We start from the raw sequence: 22,144 nt of genomic DNA, 5'->3' as shown, positions 1-22,144 counted from the left end.
ATGACAACAGAATTAGGCAGTGATCCTAGACCATAAAAACAAAACATAATATAATTTATTCTCTCTTGCTGTAAGGGACATTATTGGGAAAATGGACTAAATCAGAATAAGGTCTGTAGATTAGATGATAATATTGTAATAATGCTGTTTTTCTTGGTTTTGATGACTGTCCTGTGGTTATGTAGGGGAGTGTCCCTGTTCTTAAGAGATACACACTGAAGTCTGAAGTATGTAGGGGTCAAGAGGCATCATGCCTGCAATTTACTCTCAGAACTATGTGTGTGTGTGTGTTTGTGTGTGTGAGTGTGTGTGTGTGTGAAAGAGAGAAAGAAGGATAAAACAAATGGGGTAAAAAGTTAACATCTGGGGAATCTTGGTGAAGGGTATATGAGAATTCTTTACACTAGTCTCGAAACTTTAACTTTTCTATAAGCCTGACATTATTTCAAAACACAAAGACACACACACACCTTTGACACCGAAAGTAATACAATGAACAGCCTTGATCATAAATAATCTTTGTTTCCTTAGGATTCTTAGTGGAATTACTAAGTCAAAGGTATACAGTTTTAAAAATATTGATATACATGGTAGAGAGAAGTTTTTGAATTCTTCTAAATGTGGAGAAGAAAGGCAGGGAAAATGGAGGAGTAAGGAGGGTAGACCACCGGCAGGGGGTTGGTGGGGGAGTGGGGTATGGAGCTGGAACTACAGAACATGCTAAGAATGAGTGAGAACCAAAAGCCAGAGGAGTTCAAAGATCGGCAGATGGGCTGAAGGACCAAAGGTGATGACCCTTTGAAATGCTTTTCAGAAACATAATCCTTACATGGTTTTACAGATTGCCCACAGTGATTTACCGGCACAATGCTCTGGTAAGAGTAGGCTCAGGTACTTGGTCAAATCCATTGCCCTGGATCCCTCCCTCCATATGCATCCCTCTGTGCAGGCCAGTTACCCACTGCTGAGTCTCACTGGGTCCCTGAGCCTTTCCAGTTGGCACCCAAGAGACAGCCGTGACTTCTCTACCCAGTCCATCCAAAACAAGCTTTCCTTTTAAATGCCTATAATACATTCCATCAAGTATATGTCTTAATATTGGCTCTTATTAAGTATTTGTCATTTGCCAGGGACTATGCTAAGTGCTTTATATAGATTACCTCATTTAATTCTCCCAATAATTCCATGGGATGGTAGTATTATTATGTCCACTTTACTGATGAAAAAACTTAACCTCTAGAGAGGTTAGTTAAGGTAAGACTTGCTCCACGTCATTAAGCTTAGATTCAAATCCATGAGTCTCCACTCTAAACCACAACACTACCCTGGATAAAACATTTTAGTTAAGAAGAAAAAAGGCAATCAATAGTAAGTTGAACATCTTAAGATAATAAATTGGGAGCCTAGGATGAAAATTATAGTCTATCACATACTCATTCCACTCTTCCATTCCGTAATCATCCAAACATATGTTTGATATTATCATTTGTTTGACAATATTACCTGACAGAAGAACTGTTGCTGGCTTCCTGCTCCAGGTGTGTTACTGAAGGTGCTAGTAGATTTGGAAGAAGGAACTGGAAGACGATGAGACACACTGACCGGTACTGGAGTCCTGTTTGGCTGGGTCAGCTGATCTCCCGTAAAGTTTGATCCTGATGCACCAGACTGAACCGCAGCCCCAAGACTAGGATGGGCAGTGCTGGATGAGCTGACAACAGGGAACCGACCAGGTCCTGACATGCTTGTCACCGAGGGCATGGCGGCAAAGCCAGGTCTTCCTTGGGAGACGCTGCTCTGCCCAGGGGACAGGTGCAAGACGGTTGGCGATGCCTGCTGCAAGGGCATCTGCCCACCAACGATCTGAGGAGAGGCATGATTGACTATCACTGGACTTCCAGAGGCGGCGAACGTCTGCCCAGACACTAACTGGACGGCGGTATTCTGGTTGTTCAGCATCTGTCCAGAATATGGTTGGTTGGTCCTGAGCATGTTGGAAGAGTTTCTGTTCAACATGACATGCTCTGAGGTCACTTGGCCAGAAATGAGCTGAGAGGGTTGAGTCTGAAGAAGTTGCCCATTTATGGTCTGGACGTGGTGTACCGAGTTGGAACTGACGGAAAGGCTTGTAGGTATGAGGAACTGACTCTGGGGTGTGTGAGGCTGGCCCATGGGAGAATGAATAACAATACTGCCCCCAGCGCTGCTCACGGCCTGCGAGGTGACCGGCTTCCTTGTGTTCTGTTGGTTTACAATGTTCACCGACATGTGCGGACCAACCACTGAGCCCTGGGGTGAGCTCGCAGAAGCAAACGAGATCCCTGGCTGAACATGGTGCTGCTGTATTCCCAAATTGTTCACATTGTATGTGTTTTGCTGACCCATTTGGATAGGCTTTGGCTGGATATTAATTGGGACTTTATTTGAATTTGGTGCAAGACCCCTTTGTATGATGATGTTATGCACAGGTAAAGATGTTTGGAAATTTGTGCTATTAAATGGAACGGTAACAGGCTGTGCTACTGGACTGGAACTGGAGTTCCCAAACAAGGAGTTGCCATTAGGAGTCTGTCTGTGAACCAGAAGCCCTCCACTCACATTTGATGGGGCTTGTTGCCCACTACCCTTCAATATGATTTGAGATCCATCTAGGTTATTAATAGTCATCATGGAAGGTTGATTACCAAATGACCCAATTAACTGTATTTGACCAGAACCACTAATCTGACTGTTATTAGACAAATGCTGGCTGGGCACACTGATCCCCACATGGTGCATAAAGCCATGGTGCACACCCACTGTATTGCTTGCAAACGATGTGCCAACAGGCACATGAGTCACCCCTATAGGCTGCAGCGTCTGACCTGAGTAATTAGAAATATTAGAAGCCTGAGTAAAGGATGCTGATGAAGAGGGATGAAGCTGAGCTTGTGCAAACTGTTGGCTTGAACCTATACTGGCGTCCAGATATGCCTCTTCTGCCAATGTCTGTTCAGTGATATTGGCCTCCTGCAAGGATTTCTGAAGAATGTCGAAAGGTTGGTCCTCACTGAGATCAGGAAGAGGAGAAGACTCAAGTTCATCTTCAAGAAACTGAAGGCTACTTGAAAGTGGCAGTCCATCACTGGGCCCTTCTCCAAGCTGGCTGCTTACAGCTTTGAGGGATGACTTAGGATCAGCATTCTAAAAAAATAAGCAGGATGTTACATGGCATATCTAACCTTGGAAAGAGATTCTTAAACAAAAAACTAATCTCACTTTTGAATATGAATAAAGCATAACAGTCTGCTTTTCAGGCACAACTCTCCAAACTGCTCACCTTATTCTTTTTTTTTTTTAATAAATTTATTTTTATTTGTTTATTTATTTTTGGCTGTGTTGGGTCTTCATTTCTGTGCGTGGGCCCTCTCTAGTTGCGGCGAGCGGGGGCCACTCCTCATTGCGGTGCGCGGGCCTCTCACTGCCGCGGCCTCTCCCGTCGCGGAGCACAGGCTCCGCAGCTGCGGCTCACGGGCCCAGCTGTCCCGCGGCATGTGGGATCCTCCCGGACCAGGGCCCGAACCCGTGTCCCCTGCATTGGCAGGCGGATTCTCAACCACTGCGCCACCAGGGAAGCCCTGCTCACCTTATTCTGATACTTGATTTCCTTACTAATGATGTTTAATGTTGTTTTTGTAAGTATGTGCATTCACTGCTCTGATAAATTATTTTATAGGAAACAGATCAATAATGCCAACATACTCATGACTACCTGGAGTTTAGCTTTATTTTTTAGATAGTGGCATGGCTTAATTTTTTCAGGATTGCTCCCAAGTCCAAAGCTTGAGTGGGACTCAGCCTAGGGTATGTGTGTATCCAGGACACAGCAGTGTCTAGTTTTTGTACCACAGGAGTAGATGTGAGCTTTGAGAGTTCCGAGTGTGGTTCTACTAGAAGTCCAGAAGGTATCCCAGATCCAGCCTTGACTTTAAAGGTTTCTCGAAACTCCCGTAGTTCTAACCTGCCCCACTCCAAGCAAAATCGGCCTGGATAAAAACAAGCTTCCCATATGAAATGAGTGAATAGTTACTTGATTTCTTAGAAGTTATCAGCTTATTATGATGCTTTAAAAGCCATTTCAATGTCCTATTCAAGAGTAAAAGTTGGTCAACATTTGTCAAGCGCTCACTTGTGCGTTTGTGTCTGTCCATAATGAGTCCTTAAGGACTGCGCATTCCAACTAGAGACAATAACACAGGCAAATGAAGGGAACTGAACTCCGTCACTGATAGATAAGAGCCACGCTGCTGGCCAGCAGTTTATCATGGGATATGTCAAAATTATAAAAGAAAAAAAAAATGGAATCAGTCGTTATTTAACATAAGGTGAAGACAATGTGAATATCCTTAACACTACTGAACTGTCCACTTAAAATGGTTAAGATGGTGAATTTGTTGTTATATATATTTTTAACACAATTAAAAATTTTAAAAAGATGAAGAAAAAAATTAAAAATAGATCAATCAAGTATAAACAGTCCAGGACTTCCCTGGTGGTGCAGTGGTTAAGAATCTGCCTGCCGGGCCTCCCTGGTGGCGCAGTGGTTGAGAGTCCGCCTGCCGATGCAGGGGATACGGGTTCGTGCCCCGGTCTGGGAGGATCCCATATGCCGCGGAGCGGCTGGGCCCGTGAGCCATGGCCACTAAGCCTGTGCGTCCGGAGCCTGTGCTCCGCAACGGGAGAGGCCACAACAGTGAGAGGCCCGCATACCGCAAAAAAAAAAAAAAAAAAAAAAGAATCTGCCTGCCAATGCAGGGGACACAGGTTTGATCCCTGGTCTGGGAAGATCCCACATGCCGCAGAGCAACTAAGCCCATGCGCCACAACTACTGAGCCCACGCGCCGCAACTACTGAAGCCCACACACCTAGAGCTCGTGCTCCGCGGAAAGAGAAGCCACCGCAACGAGAAGCCCGCGCACCGCAAGGAAGAGTAGCCCCTGCTTGCCGCAACTAGAGAAAGCCCATGCGCAGCAACAAAGACCCAACGCAGCCAAAAGTAATAAATAAATAAAAATTAAAAAAAAAAAAAGAAAACAGTCCAGGGAATTCCTTGGGGGTCCAGTGGTTGAACTTGGTGCTTTAGCTGCCAGGGCCTGGGTTCAATCCCTGGTTGGGGAACTAAGATCCCACAAGCTGCATGGCGCAGCCAAAGGAAAAAAAAAAAAGAATGAATAGTCCAACTTTCAAAACTATAGAGATTCTCAGCCCTAGGCTAATAAGGTGTGTTGGGGGCTAGATGATGCGGAGACCCAGGTAGAAAAGCCAAGACTAGTTCACTCGACACCCAATCAACAGTTGAAACGGGACTAATGTGGCCTCAGTTAGGTGGACACCACCTTAGGACTTGAACAGTCATTTGAAAGGAAGTGGGAAAAAGCAACTGAAAGCAAGGAGGTTTGTTTGTTTGTTTGTTTTTGCAGAGAAATATCAAGGCAACAGTGGATTATCTCCTGAGTGGTGGTACAGTTTAATGTTTTTACAATGCACAAATTAACAGACCATAGATTTGAAATTCCATATTTTTAAAAGCTTTTAAAATGTTTTACTGACATGATGCAACTCACGTTTACAATAAATACATCCTGAATGAAGCAGCCTGAAGAGTTAGAATTAATACTTACGTGGAAGTGGGAGAGCTGGTAAGTAAAAATCATTAGTGTTGGGAAACAGGCTCAGTGTCTACTTTATGGGTTTAATGGCATCACATGCAGTTATTGCCCACTCAGAATGAATTTCAGAATTGCTACTAATTCATAAACCTTACAGGAAATCAGTGTTGTGGCTTTAAAGCCACCCCTAGCATGTGGAGGAGTCTTGCATGTTATGATCTGACATACTTTACACATACTCAAATACTTTATAAAGAACTGTGCATTCCCAAGGACTTTCTGAATACTATTCCATTTTATGGATGAAGAAAATAAAGACCCTGATGATGACAATAAGTTGACATTAACTGAGCACTGTGTCAACTGATTTCCATGGACTAGTCCATTCATCTTAACCACCCTATGAGGTAGATTTATCATTCTCCTGGATTCACAAATAAGGAAACTGAGTCTTAGAGATTTAGTGATAGATACAAGGTTATAAAGCTAGTAAGTGGCAGAGCAAGGATTCAGACTTGGGTGGTCGGACTCTGGACTACCATCCATGGTAGAACAAAGCAGTTGAAAAGATTAAAGTAACATAGGCTTAAACACAGCAATCCGGATATAGTTTCCAGGCAGGACTTCCCTGCCCTCAGGTCAGATTTCTTGTCTAGATGTTCCTAGAGCTTAAGAACCTGCGCCCTGGAACCTGGTGGCCCGAGTTCGATTCCTAGCTTGCGACTCCTGGCTGTGTAATACTGGGTAAATACCAACCTTTAGTTTTCTCATCCTTAAATATGGATAATAATAGAACCTACTTCATGGAATTATTGTAACAAGGTCAATATATGTTAAGCTCTGAGTGCCAAGAACATACCGAGCGCTCAGTAGGTGTCAGCTACTATGATCTTTCTCCTTGTTTAAGATGAAAATGATTGGAAAGTAACCACAATACAGAATGATTTTTTTTAAAGGTTATGTAACAACATTCAAAAGACTCTAATATAAGTTTCTCAGGCTATAACGTTTCTGAGGCATTTTAGAAAGAAAGTTGAAACCTTAGGAAAATGGCAAAGTAAAAATCTTAATAGACTAAGTTAAAAGTAGAAAATGTCAACAAAATTCAATAGATTTTCCTCTTGTGTCAATTACAAAAGACAAAGTAGGGATTCCCATCATGATACAAAGGCAATTAAAGCTTCAATTCACTAGGCATCAATGAGACAGAAACATCTGATCATTGCATTCAGTTTCCAATACTCACACTAGAGTTGGCGAAAATTGAATTTGAATTGGCTGCAGAATATCCTGCATTAGTCAAGTCCTCATTGCTCTGCAAAAGTACAAATTCAAAAAAGTGATCACTTTGACTCTGAAGAAGAAACAAAATGTATGCCTATGATGGTCTGAGTATTACTTACCGATTTATTACTAGGTCCATGTAGAAAATAGTTCAATGCCTGGGGGTCTCTAGAAAACAACAGCCAAAAAGAGAAAACAGCAAATAAATACATTACTTATATTTAGGGTTCATTTTCACAGGGGAAAAAGAAAATGATGTATTAGTTTGAGTAAAATCCTCTCCCTGTTTTAAAACTATTAGTAGTTTTTTTGTTGGTTTTGTTTTGTTTCATTTTGATGTTCCATTTCCCATTATCACTCATTTCTGCCTCCTAGGATTTTTGTGTGTGTGTGTGTGGTACGCGGGCCTCTCACTGTTGTGGCCTCTCCCGTTGCAGAGCACAGGCTCCGGACGCGCAGGCCCAGCAGCCATGGCTCACGGGCCTAGCCGCTCTGTGGCACACGGGATCCTCCCGGACCGGGGCACGAACCCGTGTCCCCTGCATCAGCAGGCGGACTCTCAACCACTGCGCCACCAGGGAAGCCCCTCCTAGGATTTTTTATAAAATAAATTTAATAAAGGATTACCTAATTATGACCCCTATGTTAATCCATGTCACTTTGTCTCCCTACTATATCTATGATGATTATTTAATCTTTATTTAAAAAACCCACTTGGTTTTAATATGCTTATTAGGTTGTTTTAGTACAACAAACCTCACACATTTGATTTACCCTTATTTTGGAATGAACATCTTACCCAATAAGATCAAGGAGACACGAGTCATCATCATCATCCATGACAACTATAAAGAAAAGGAATAAGAAAGCACTGTTTCAGCAAAGCAGATTAAAGCCAGTAGCATCAATGCAACACAAAAATATACCTTATACTTTCCTAGATAAATAACTAATTCATGTGAGTTTTCCCTCTAATTGCTTATTATGAACGTGACTTTTAAATTTTTGTGGTCATTCAAGAGATGAAGTATTCAATTTAAATTGTTTTTATTGAACACAAATCCTTAACTTACAAGTCAAAAAGCAATCTAGACAAATCAAGGATAGTTGGCAGCAACCACTCACACACAGATTCCTCAAAGGGGCGGTAAACCATGAACAGTAACTTCCTCAAAATGTACACAGTGAACAAGAGGAGAAATCGTATTTTTGTTTTAGAAAAAAATCTCATGCATACAGAGGTCTTTGAATTTTGTCACTGGATATTTCCAAACCTGGTGAGCAATCTGGATTTCTAGTCATATTTTGGCCATCTTTAGGAAAACAGAAAAGTCAGTTGTCCCTACTTTTTGAGACAGAAGAGGCACCATCGCCCCAGGCAGTACTGAGACAGGCTCTGCCCTGAAGGTCCCAAGTTCCTCCCTCTACAGCAGTAACGCCAACTGTTCAGTTCCAAACAATCTGCATCCCAACACTGGACTCTTTAAAGTAGAAACCCTCAACCCCAAATTCACCCCAGCTCCAAGCCGAAATCTCTCTCTCTCCCCAACCATCGATAGTATCCAGCTTAACCAGCGCAATCACTGTGCTCTGGCTGAAACAGTAACAACTATGTAAATTCCAAGAGCAGTTCTCCCCGTTTCTTTCTCCTCCCTCCCCTGAGATCCAGGAAACTTACACTAGTGATCCGGCACCTGGCAACACTGTTTCACACCCATTTCCAGCCATGCGTGGAATAATTTACATCACGGAATGCCAAGGCCAAGAGTTCTGGAGCCGTTGGAAAGGGCAGTTGTAAACGGCAGTTGGACGGAGGAATGAAATCCTGAAGAGATGCCCAGAAGAGGGACACGCCCGAAGAAGGCAGAGGCAGAGTTTCTACTAAGTTTTTTTTCTCGGTTAAAACTGCCATCTCCTCTCCACTTCCCCTCAACTTCCCATCCTATCAGTCACAAGGCCAAACAAATATAAAATGTATTCCTGCCACATGGAAGGAAACTTGCTGTCTTCAGGAAGGGTCTGGAAGGGGTAAGTATCCCCCGATGTGGGACCTTCCCGTTGATGGGAGAATTGGTTCAGCTGCTGAATGATCCGGACGATTACAATCCACTTGAGTGGATCATCAGTGGAGAGGAGAGATGATGAGTGAGACAGGAGGAGGTCAGAGTGGGGAAAGCTTATCAAAAGGTAACATCCATGGCCAAAACTGTGAAAGGCACAGCAGGCTAAGTGAAATCTGCATCTAGCACTCAGATGTCCAGGTGCTCAGGGGCATGCTAGGACGACTCTACTAACACGACTTTTTTTTTTTTGCAGTACGCGGGCCTCTCACTGTTGTGGCCTCTCCCGTTGCAGAGCACAGGCTCCGGACGCACAGGCTCAGCGGCCATGGCTCACGGGCCCAGCCGCTCCACGGCATGTGGGATCCTCCCGCACCGGGGCACGAACCCGTGTCCCCTGCATCAGCAGGCGGACTCTCAACCACTGCGCCACCAGGGAAGCCCTAATACGACTTTTGAGGTGTGAAAAGGGACAGGAAAGAGAAACAGGAAAACTATCATTAGGTAGATATGTAGAAATCAGTGTGAAGATCTTCCCTTAAATCATATTTAATATGCAGAACTGCACTAGCTGTCGCTCATTACCGTATCCTGGGCTTGTCTCCCAGACATCACAATCGCATGGACTAAATTAGCCAAATATGACGTATAATTAAGCCTATAAAGTGGATATTATTTTTTTACTTCAACATGACCATTTAAATGGAGCTCCACTGTATCCTTTGCAAATTTATATTTTTTAAGTGTCTAACAGTCTCTGGAAAAAACTAATTAATAAAAACATACGTGAAAAATAGCTTACACCAAAGCAGAACACTTTCATGCCTCTCCCAGCTTCCCTCACTACTTTACACTTGTACCCAGCTCCTCCAGTGGATGAGATGCCCAAGGGTTAACACACACTGAGGGAGGAAGGCAGCACCAGTCACTCCTCTGAGGTGTCACTGCCACTGGGACTTTCAAGCACAGAGAACATTTGTTACCCCAAAGTTCAAAGTGACAAGCTACTTCTTGAGTACCCCAAATAAAAGAACAATTGTATAATACTGGATGAAATTAAAAGCCATTGCACATCCCCCACAGCAAACCAAGCAGGCCGCTCAAATGCCTGACGAAACGCTTCTTGGGGACATCCGCCCTACTCAGGGGCATCAGTCCTTACAGACAGACCTCCTCCTCCAGGCCCCCTTGGGTAGAACTCTACAAGCTCGTCAGGGGTACCCCGAGAATTCTACTTTTTAAAGGGTCGCACTCTTTTCTGACTATAAACAGTTTCAAATGAGAAGAGATGACTCTTATCCCTACATGCCCAGCTCTACATGGTGCCAAAACAGTCATATTACAGCCCGGGCCAGTAGTCCTTTCCCAGGAGGACACACGGCCCACCAAAGCAAATCTACCAAAGTAAAACTGTAGAAATTGACTACGATTCTAAAGTGGGAAGACAACCTGAGGATCAGAAACTGACTCAAAAGTGAAGAGCCTAGTTTCTTTGGAAAAGATACTCCCATTACTTCTGGACTCTTGTTGAGGCTCTTTTCTCATTAAAGTAACAACCCTGGATTCACTAGATGGGCCTCTGGCCACAGGTGAAACCTATAAGGCTGTGTGAAAGATAAGTCCCCCCTCTAAAGGGTTAAAAACTACTTCTTGGTTCAGCACACTTGAGCAACACACATCCCCTAAGTAATAGCAGTTTACAGCAGTAGAATTTGTCAGGGAGAGAACGGGACTGCAGTTCTTACAGAATCCTCATAGGCACCCCAAGAGATCAGAAATCACTGCCCCAGACACCTGACTACCACTCTCAAAAAGTTAAAGCTAATATTTAAAACTGCTCTTACTATTCTTAGTCAAGAGGCACTATGAAAGTGACATTTCAAATCAGTGGGGGAAAGATGTTAGCCTTCTAGAGAAAAGAAGGTGGATCCATACCTCACATCTTACACAAAAATAAATTCCAGGTGGATCTAAGAGTTAAATGGGAGGGAGGAGGAGAGCTTAAAGTACTAGAATAACATATGGGAGAATTTTGTTTTTATAATCTTGGAGTAGGGAAAGGCTAAGTATGTCACAAGATGCAGAAGTCATAAAAGAAGATTGCCAAATTTGATGACAAAACATTTTTAAATTCTGCATGATAAAAGAAAAAAAAACATGAATAAAGTCAAAGACTAAAAAACCCCCAAAAAACATACATCGGGAAAATACTTTCAATTCATATCACAAACAGCTTTTCTCCTTAATACATAATGAACTCCTATTTTTAAAAAGTCAGCTACCCTGCAGAAAATCAAAGGGTACGAAAAATCAGTTCATAAAAAAAGGAAAGGCAAGTACCTCCTAAACATGTAAAAGTAATCACCCTCACTTAGAATAAGAGAAATGAAATTAAAGTTACAATGAGATACTATTATTTGTCAGATTGGCAAAGATAAAAAAGTTTGGTTAAGGACTATGCTAGTCAGGAAATGGGAAATAGGGACTTTTATACCCTGGTAGTGAGAGTGTAATCTCATGTAACCTCTGGAGAGGGCAATTTAGCAGTCGCTTTCAAAGTTTTAAGTGCACAAATCACTTCACCTAGCAAATATTTCCAGATACTCGTCCCGCAGATATTCTTGTACACGTGTGAAATGACACGTGTATAAGAATATCCAGTGCAGCATGACTGGTTTTAGCAAAAGACTGTAAAAACCTCGATGTCAGGGGTACAGGGTTTCCTCTTAAGGTGATGGAAATGTTGTGTAATTAAGCCACTGAATTGTACACTTTAAAGGGTGCATTTTATGGTATTTAAATTCTATTTAAAGCATTTTTTAAAACTCTATGTCCATAATGAAAGATGTGTGTACCTTTCTTGTTCCTTTGATCATATATCTTTCTAAGTCAGTCTGTATAAATATGCCTCATTTTTATTTGTATTTTTGAATTTTATTTTTTACACTGCAGGTTCTTACTAGTTATCTATTTTATACATATTAGTGTATACATGTCAATCCCAATCTCCCAATTCATCCCACCACCACCCTCCACCCCCACCACTTTCTGCCCTTGGTGTCCATACATTTGTTCTCTACATGTGTGTCTCTATTTCTGCCCTGCAAACCAGTTCATCTGTACCACTTTTCTAGGTTCCACATATATGCATTAATATACGATATTTGTTTTTCTCTTTCTGACTTACTTCACTCTGTATGACAGTGTCTAGATCCATCCACAACTCTACAAATGACCCAACTTCATTCCTTTTTATGGCTGAGTAATATTCCACTGTATATATGTACCACAACTTCTTTATCCATTCGTCTGTCGAGGGGCATTTCGGTTGCTTCCATGACCTGGCTACTGTAAATAGTGCTGCAATGAACATTGGGGTGCATGTGTCTTTTTGAATTATGGTTTTCTCTGGGTATATGCCCAGTAGTGGGATTGCTGGGTCATATGGTAATTCTATTTTTAGTTTTTTAAGGAACCTCCATACTGTTCTCCATAGTGGCTGTATCAATTTACATTCCCACCAACAGTGCAAGAGGGTTCCCTTTTCTCCACACCCTCTGAAGCATTTGTTGTCTGTAGATTTTCTGATGATGCCCATTCTAACTGGTGTGAGGGGATACTTCATTGTAGTTTTGATTTGCATTTCTCTAATAATTAGTGATGTTGAGCAGCCTTTCATGTGCTTCTTGGCCATCTGTATGTCTTCTTTGGAGAAATGTCTATTTAGGTCTTCTGCCCATTTTTGGATTGGGGTGTTTGTTTCTTTAATACTGAGCTGCATGGGCTGTTTATATATTTTGGAGATTAATCCTTTGTCCATTGATTGGTTTGCAAATATTTTCTACCATTCTGAGGGTTGTCTTTTCGTCTTGTTTATGGTTTCCTTTGCTGTGCAAAAGCTTTTAAGTTTCATTAGGTCCCATTTGTTTATTTTTGTTTTTATTTCCATTTCTCTAGGAGGTGGGTCAAAAAAGATCTTGCTGTGGGCTTCCCTGGTGGCACAGCGGTTGAGAGTCTGCCTGCCGATGCAGGGGACACGGGTTCGTGCCCCGGTCTGGGAGGATCCCGCATGCCGCGGAGCGACTGGGCCCATGAGCCAAAATTGCTGAGCCTGCGCGTCTGGAGCCTGTGCTCTGCAACAAGAGAGGCCGCGATAGTGAGAGGACCGCGCACCGCGATGAAGAGTGGCCCCCGCTCGCCACAACTAGAGAAAGCCCTCGCACAGAAACGAAGACCCAACACAGCCAAAAATAAATAAATAAACAAAGACATCATACAAAATGATGATAAAATTAAAAAAAAAAAAAAAGATCTTGCTGTGATTTATGTCATAGAGTGTTCCTCCTATGTTTTCCTCTAAGAGTTTTATAGTGTCTGGTCTTACATTTAGGTCTCGAATCCATTTTGAGTTTATTTTTGTGTATGGTGTTAGGGAGTGTTCTAATTTCATTCTTTTACATGTAGCTGTCCAGTTTTCCCAGCACCACTTATTGAAGAGACTGTCTTTTCTCCATTGTATATCCTTGCCTCCTTTGTCATAGATTAGTTGAGCATAGGTGCGTGGGTTTATCTCTGGGCTTTCTATCTTGTCCCATTGATCTATGTTTCTGTTTTTGTGCCAGTACCATATTGTCCTGATTACTGTAGCTTTGTATTATAGTCAGAAGTCAGGGAGTCTGATTCCTCCAGCTCCGTTTCTTTCCCTCAAGACTGCTTTGGCTATTCAGGGCCTTTTGTGTCTCCATACAAATTTTAAGATTTTTTGTTCAAGTTCTGTAAAAAATGCCATTGGTAGTTTGATAGGGATTGCATTGAATCTGTAGATTGCTTTGGGCAGTATAGTCATTTTCACAATATTGATTCTTCCAATCCAAGAACATGGTATATCTCTCCATCTGTTGGTATCATCTTTAATTTCTTTCATCAGTGTATTACAGTTTTCTGCATACAGGTCTTTTGTCTCTCTAGGTAGGTTTACTCCTGGGTATTTTATTCTTTTTGTTGCAATGGTAAATGGGAGTGTTTCCTTAATTTCTCTTTCAGATTTTTCATCATTAGTGTAGAGGAATGCTAGAGATTTCTGTGCATTAATTTTGTATCCTGCAACTTTACCAAATTCATTGATTAGCTCTAGTAGTTTTCTGGTGGCATTTTTAGGATTCTCTATGTATAGTATCATGTCATCTGCAAACAGTGACAGTTTTACTTGTTCTTTTCCAATTTGTATTCCTTTTATTTCTTTTTCTTCTCTGACTGCTGTGGCTAGGACTTCCAAAACGATGTTGAATAACAGTGGTGAGAGTGGACATCCTTGTCTCATTCCTGATCTTAGAGGAAACGCTTTCAGTTTTTCACCATTGAGAATGATGTTTGCTGTGGGTTTGTCATATATGGCCTTTATTATGTTGAGGTAGGTTCCCTCTATGTCCACTTTCTGGAGAGTTTTTATCATAAATGGGTGTTGAATTTTGTCAAAAGCTTTTTCTGCATCTATTGAGATGATCATATGGTTTTTATTCTTCAATTTGTTAATATGGAGTATCACATTGATTGATTTGCATATATTGAAGAATCCTTGCATCCTTGGGATAAATCCCACTTGATCATGGTGTATGATCCTTTTAATGTGTTGTTGGATTCTGTTTGCTAGTATGTTGTTGAGGATTTTTGCATCTATATTCATCAGTGATATTGGCCTGTAATTTTCTTTTTTTGTAGTATCTTTGTCTGGTTTTGGTATCAGGGTGATGGTGGCCTCATAGAATGAGTTTGGGAGTGTTCCTTCCTCTGCAATTTTTGGGAAGAGTTTGAGAAGGATGGGTGTTAGCTCTTCTATAAATGTTTGATAGAATTCACCTGTGAAGCCATCTGGTCCTGGACTTTTGTTTGTTGGAAGAATTTTAATCACAGTTTCAATTTCATTAGTTGTGATTAGTCTGTTCATATTTTCTGTTTCTTCCTGGTTCAGTCTTGGAAGGTTATACCTTTCTAAAAATTTGTCCATTTCTTCCAGGTTGTCCGTTTTATTGGCATAGAGTTGCCTGTCTCTTAGGATGCTTTGTATTTCTACAGTGTCTGTTTTAACTTCTCCTTTTTCATTTCTAATTTTATTGATTTGAGTCCTCTCCCTCTTTTTCTTGATGAGTCTGCCTAATGGTTTATCAATTTTGTTTATCTTCTCAAAGAACGAGCTTTTAGTTTTATTGATCTTTGCTGTTGTTTTCTTTGTTTTTATTTCATTTATTCCTGCTCTGATCTTTATGATTTCTTTCCTTCAACTAACTTTGGGTTTTGTTTGTTCTTCTTTCTCTAGTTCGTTTCGGTGTAAGGTTAGATTGTTTATTTGAGATTTTTCTTGTTTCTTGAGTTAGGCTTGTATAGCTATAAACTTCCCTCTTAGAACTGCTTTTGCTGCATCCCATAGGTTTTGGATCGTTGTGTTTTCATTGTCATTTGTCTCTAGGTATTTTTTGATTTCCTCTTTAATTTCTTCAGTGATCTCTTGGTTATTTAGGAACGTATTGTTTAGCTTCCATGTGTTTGTGTTTTTTACGTTTTTTCCCCTGTAATTCATTTCTAATCTCATAGCGTTGTGGTCAGAAAAGATGCTTGATATGATTTCAATTTTCTTAAATTTACTGAGGCTTGATTTGTGACCCAAGATGTGATCTATCCTGGAGAATGTTCCATGCACACTTGAGAAGAAAGTGTAATCTGCTGTTTTTGGATGGAATGTCCTATAAATATCAATTAAATCTAACTGGTCTATTGTGTCATTTAAAGCTTGTGTTTCCTTATTAATTTTCTGTCTGGATGATCTGTCCATTGGTGTAAGTGAGGTGTTAAATTGCCCCGTTATTATTGTGTTACTGTCGATTTCCTCTTTTTAGTTGTTAGCAGTTGCCTTATGTATTGAGGTGCTCCTATGTTGGGTGCATATATATTTATAATTGTTGTATCATCTTCTTGGATTGATCCCTTGATCATTTTGTAGTGTCGTTCCTTGTCTCTTGTAACATTCTTTATTTTAAAGTCTATTTTCTCTGATATGAGTATTGCTACTCCAGCTTTCTTTTGATTTCCATTTGCATGGAATATCTTTTTCCATCCCCTCACTTTCAGTCTGTATGTGTCCCTAGGTCTGAAGTGGGTCTCTTGTAGATAGCATATATACGGGTCTTGTTTTTGTATCCATTCAGAGAGCCTGTGTCTTTTGGTTGGAGCATTTCATCCATTCAAGTTTAAGGTAATTATCGATATGTATGTTTCTGTGACCATTTTCTTAATTGTTATGGGTTTTTGTAGGTCCTTTTCTTCTCTTGTGTTTCTCACTTAGAGAAGTTACTTTAGCATTTGTTGTAGAGCTGGTTTGGTGGTGCTGAATTCTCTCAGCTTTTGCTTGCCTGTAAAGCTTTCAATTTCTCCATCAATTCTGAATGAGATCCTTGCCAGGTAGAGTAATCTTGGTTGTAAGTTCTTCCCTTTCATCACTTTAAATATATCATGCCCCCTTCTGGCTTGTAGAGTTTCTCCTGAGAAATCAGCTGGTAACATTATGGGAGTTCCCTTGTATGTTATTTGTCGTTTTTCCCTTGTTGCTTTGAATAATTTTTCTTTCTCTTTAATTTTTGTCAGTTTGATTACTATGTGTCTCAGCGTGTTTCTCCTTGGGTTTATTCTGCCTGGGACTCTCTGCACTTCCTGGACTTGGGTGGCTATTTACTTTCCCATGTTAGGGACGTCTTTGACTATAATCTCTTCAAATATTTTCTTGGGTCCTTTCTCTCTCTCTTCTCCTTCTGGGACCCCTATAATGCAAATGTTGTTGTGTTTAATGTTGTCCCAGAGGTCTCTTAGGCTGTCTTCATTTCTTTTCATTCTTTTTTTCTTTATTCTGTTCTGCAGCAGTGAATTCCACCATTCTGTCTTCCAGGTCACCTATCCACTCTTCTGCCTCAGTTATTCTGCTATTGCTTCCTTCTAGTGTATTTTTCATTTCAGTTATTGTATTGTTCATCTCTGTTTGTTTGTTCTTTAATTCTTCTAGGTGTTTGTTCTTTAATTCTTCAAGGTCTTTGTTAAACATTTATGGCACTTCTCAATCTTTGCCTCCATTCTTTTGAGGTCCTACATCATCTTCACTGTCATTATTCTGAATTCTTTTTCTGGAAGGCTGCCTATCTCCACTTCAGTTAGTTGTTTTTCTGGGGTTTTATCTTTTTCCTTCATCTGGTATATAGTACTCTGCCTTTTCATTTTGTCTATCTTTCTGTGAATGTGGTTTTCATTCCACAGGCTGCAGAACTGTCTCTCTCATTATTTTTAATGGCTGTGTAATATTCCAGTGTGGATGAATCATGATTTATTCTCCCAAGTGCTGGGTGGAGGGAGAATATATACATGTGTTTGTAAATATTCAGACCCTGAAATGAGGCACAAATAACCAGCAACACCAGCTGCTTCTGTGAGGGAATCTGGGTGGCTGGAAACACAGAGGAAGGTATACACTTCACTTATATGTCCTTTTGTACCTCTTGAATATTATGCCACATGCATGTAAGGCCTATTTTTAAAAATAAATACAATTAATATGGGAATTTCCTGGCAGTCCAGTGGTTAGGATTCTGGGTTTTCACTGCCTGGGGCCCAGGGTTTGATTCCTGGTTGGGGAACTAAGGTCCTGCAAGCCACACGGTGCCCCCCACACCAAATACAATTAATAAAACAAAGAGGATGGGGGAGACCCATGAAACACAAGAATCTCAAGTCAGTCTCACTCTAGGTAAGCATACCAGAGATCAAATACCTGGGAAATTTTCAAGCAGCCTAGTGGCCTCAAGAATAATCTACATCAGCTAACTGTAAGAAATATCTTCCAGACAGTTGATTTTCATTAAGATCACAGAAAGATTTTAAAGACCTCTAAGACAGAGATAAAAAGGAAGATGACAAGCTATTTAAAATTTTTTTCATACAGTGGGAACAGTCTGAGCTCTCATATCAAGAAATGTATTGGTTTCAAGAACAGCTATTTCAGGAAAGCTAGCTAAGCAAATCAATTCTACTGATTTAAGATACAACATAGCAGAAGAAAACTTTTAAAGTCATACACAGGATTTCAAACACTTCACAAAATGAAATTTGGTATGTGACTGCTAACAAATGATTCTCTTCTCTTCCTTATATGCCTCTCTGTTCTTTTTCTTCTTCCAAAAACATTACATAGTGAAAATGACTAGGAAGCTAAAACTTTAAAAGATCACCAAGAGTCAATATAATAGGCTATCTTACCTACATACAAAAAATTACTGACATTTGCTTTATTTGCATTAATTTGGTATAGCATCAGTATATGCCATAATTTCCCAATCATTTACAAACAAATTTACCTCTAAAAGGTGCTGAGGCTAGCACAGGGATCATTGGGAAACTTTATTTAAGCAATCATGAGCTGTGGAATGGTTGCAGTGTTCTCATGTGATCTGTGCCTGAGCTATTGAAGTATATAATAAGCTGTAGTCACTTTTATTTTTACCCACATATTTACCAGTTCCAGTGCTGTTCATTCCTTTGAGTAAATCCAATTTTCATCTGGTATCATGAAGGATTTCTTTTTTTAAAAAAATTTATTTATTTATTTATTTATTTTTGGCTGGGTTGGGTCTTTGTTGCTGTGTGCGGGCTTTCTCTAGTTGCGGCAAGCGGGGGTTACCCTTCGTTGTGGTGCGCGGGCTTCTCATTGCAGTAGCTTCTCTTTGTTGCAGAACATGGGCTCTAGGCATGCGGGCTTTAGTAGTTGTGGCATGCGGGCTCAGTAGTTGTGGCTTGCAGGCTCTAGAACACAGGCTCAGTAGTTGTGGTGCACGGGTTTAGCTGCTCCGTGGCGTGTGGGATCTTCCCAGACCAGGGCTCAAACCCTTGTCCCCTGCACTGGCAGGTGGATTCTTAACCACTGTACCACGAGGGAAGCCCCTGGAGGATTCCTTTTAATATTTTTGTAGTACAGATCTGGTGATGAATTCTTTCAGTTTTTGTATGTCTTTAAAAAAAGTGCTTATTCTACCTTCATTTTTGAAATGTATTTCACTGGACATATAGTTCTAGATTGAGTATTTTTCTTCTCTTTTGGATCTTTAAAGATATTGCTACACTGTTTCTTGCTTGCATTGTTTCCAAATAGAATTCTGCTGTCATTCTTACTTTTGTCCTTTTGTACATGATAGGTCTCCCCTCCTCACCCCACACCCACCCCAATGTTTTAAAGATTTTTCTCTTTATCACTGGTTTTAAGCAATCTGATTCTGATATGCCTTGGCATCATTTTCTTCATGCTTCTTGTGCTTGGGGTTCATTAAACTTCTAGGATCTGTAGGTTTATAGTTTTCCTCCAATTTAGAACAATTTCAGCCATTCCTTCATGTATTTTGTGTCCCTACCCCTCCTTCAGGGACTCCAACTACCTATGATTATGCTGCTTGAAGTGGTTCCACAGCTCACTGGTGCTCTTTTTAAAAAAATTTTTTAAGTGTCCTTTTATCTCTCTGGCTTTTATTTAGGATAGTTTCTATTGCTATGTCTTCAAGCACACTAATTTTTTCTTCTGCAGTGTCTAATCTGTTTGTTAATTGCATCCAATGTATTTTTTATTTTCAAACATTGTAGTTTTCATCTCTAGAAGTTGGGTTTTTTAAATATCTTCCATTTCTTTATTTAATATGCTCAATGTTTCCTCTACCTTCTTGAAATTATGCAGAATAGTGACAGTTTTTTAATGTCCTTCTCTACTAATTCTATCATTTATATCATTTCTGGGTCTTTTTCTACTGATTGATGTTTTTCCTCCTCATAGTGGGTGGTATTTTTCTCCTTCTTTGTATGCCTGGTACTTTTTTTTTTTTTTTTTTTGCGGTACGCAGGCCTCTCACTGTTGTGGCCTCTCCTGTTGTGGAGCACAGGCTCCGGACACGCAGGCTCAGCAGCCATGGCTCATGGGCCCAGCCGCTCCGCGGCATGTGGGATCGTCCCGGACCGGGGCACGAACCCACATCCCCTGCATCGGCAGGCAGACTCTCAACCACTGCACCACCAGGGAAGCCCTGCCTGGTACTTTTTTATTGGATTCCAGACATTGCTAATTTTACATTATTGAGTACTGGATATTTTTGTATTCCTGTAGATATTTTTGAACTTTGTCTAGGACACAATTAAGTTACATGTAAATGGTTTGATTCTCTTGAGGTCTGTTTTTAAGCTTTGTCCATCTTTAGTCTAGGGCTAATTTTGCCCTATAGTGAGGCAATACCCTTCTGAGTACTTCACTTGCTGTCGCATGAATTACAATGATTTTTGCAGTCTTGCAGGTGGGAACACAAACTCTCCTCTGCCCTGTGTGAGCTCCAAGTGTTATTTCCTCTAATCCTTTGGGTTGATTCTTTCCCAGGACTTGGGTAGTTTCCCCACACACATGTACCGATCAGGTACCAGCTGAAAACTCAAGGGAGACTCTCTGCAGCTCTCCAGGGTTTTATCTCCATGTAGCTCTCTCCTCTGGTGCTCTGTCCAATGAGTTTTAGCCACTTTTACCCCCCAGCTGCATCAGCTCAACTCAGGAAGATTACCAGAGTCCATCTGGGTTCCCCTTCCCTGTGCTATGGCCTGAAAACTCCCCAGACAGAAGCTGGGGCAGTTACAGGGCTTACCTTATCTGTTTTCTATTTCTCATGAATCCCTGTCCTGTGCTGCCTGATATTCAATGTCTAAAAACCATTGTTTAATATATTTTATCTAATTTTTAACTGTTTTATGCAGGAAGGCAATCCAGTCCCTGTCATTGCATCTTGGTCCTATAGCGATTTTTAAGGTTTTGGAAGAAATCACTTTAGGAGGTAAGAACAGCTTATATGAATTCATTAGCATGAATTATAGAATCAGAGCATCCTCAAAGGAGGAAAGGAGAAAGGGAGGACAGTAAATTGTAGTTTTATCCCCTGCCTCCTTCTGTTTTCTACCCTGAAGAATAGCTTAGGGAATGGGGAAAGCCGCTTCTTTAATTACTACCTTTAATGAACTTGTTCAGTGGGTGAAAAGAATAAGCATTTAACCAACATTTAGCACCCACTATGTGCCAGGTCCTCTGTTAAGGACTGGGAATATCAAATGAGTATGACATAAAATGCAATAATAAATGTAAATACCCTTAACATTTTTGTAGGACTGTAAAAGCAAGGCCAAGAAGTAGATTATTATGTTTAAGTGAACAATATTCTGATAAGTGTCATGATCAAAATTTACACCATAAAACAGTCACTTACCCAGGGCAAGTAACTGTTTATGTCACCTAGGATATAAAGTATTTTCATCTTATTCCTTTTACTATATTGTCATTGTAATGGACTGTTAAATTTTATTTTTATTATTTTTTGGCTGCACTGTGCAGCACACGGAATCTTAATTCACCAACCAGGGATCGAACTTGTGCCCCCTGCAGTGCAAGCACAGAGTCTTAACCACTGGACCACCAGCAAAGTCCCTGGACTGTTAAATTTTGTAATTACAAGGCTGTGTCAAACTTCCTGGCACAGTTCCTGATTGTAAGGAACTCCCTTTCTTTTGGGGGAGAGATGCAACAATTCATCACAACGCAAGGTAAGAAGTGCTAGAGCTTTTGGCGGGGGTCCCCAAGCTTTTTCAGGTGAAGTCACTGGTCATTTTTTTTTGTGAAATAATATGACATTTTACTAGGAGAAAACACTACTATATTTTCACAATTATGCCCATTTGTAATAAAAAGACGCTGTCAAACTCAACATGATGGGCTCTGAGTTTTTCCTTTGTTATTCAACCAAGACCTTCATTCTTCTTGTAACTAGCTAGAGCATACTAACAGCAAGGAAGAAAGGTGGAAAAAACTAAGAAACATTATTAGGAGAAAAACGTAGGAATCAAAAAAAAAAAAAAAAAATTCCAGGCCTTAAAGCTGCTTTAATTCCAACTTGGCATGAGGTAGAATAGAAATAAACCTAATATATTAAGCAATCCAGCTGGCTAAACAATGCACTATAACATGGGGGGAAAGAGTGACCAACCTTGGGGGGTCAGGGAGAAGTCTGGCCAGGCTTTACAGGGGCTGGGGACATGTACAGGTTGGGGCG

At 40.8% G+C, this 22,144-nt stretch overlaps 1 protein-coding gene across 3 annotated transcripts in view; it reads right to left on the bottom strand.

The window, feature by feature from the left end:
- The window catches only part of BICRAL (BICRA like chromatin remodeling complex associated protein), an 84,375-nt gene that overhangs the window by 27,670 nt on the left and 34,561 nt on the right, over positions 1 to 22,144 (bottom strand). For 2 of the 3 annotated variants that reach the window (XM_082637844.1, XM_082637843.1), the window contains 4 exons: positions 7,733 to 7,778; positions 7,053 to 7,101; positions 6,896 to 6,964; positions 1,504 to 3,183 (listed from right to left, as the gene is read on the bottom strand). In XM_082637844.1, coding sequence (XP_082493970.1) covers positions 1,504 to 3,183; positions 6,896 to 6,964; positions 7,053 to 7,101; positions 7,733 to 7,773 — 1,839 coding nt within the window. In that variant the 5' untranslated portion in view covers positions 7,774 to 7,778. Of the gene's footprint in view, positions 1 to 1,503; positions 3,184 to 6,895; positions 6,965 to 7,052; positions 7,102 to 7,732; positions 7,779 to 8,611; positions 9,240 to 22,144 lie in introns of those variants that run through there. The other variant, XM_082637842.1, reaches the window with a different exon arrangement.

Source organism: Mesoplodon mirus (assembly GCF_964341445.2).
Source record: "Mesoplodon mirus genome assembly, chromosome: 12".
NCBI classification, from domain to species: Eukaryota; Metazoa; Chordata; class Mammalia; order Artiodactyla; family Ziphiidae; genus Mesoplodon; species Mesoplodon mirus.
This window is presented reverse-complemented; position numbering and strand designations above follow the sequence as displayed.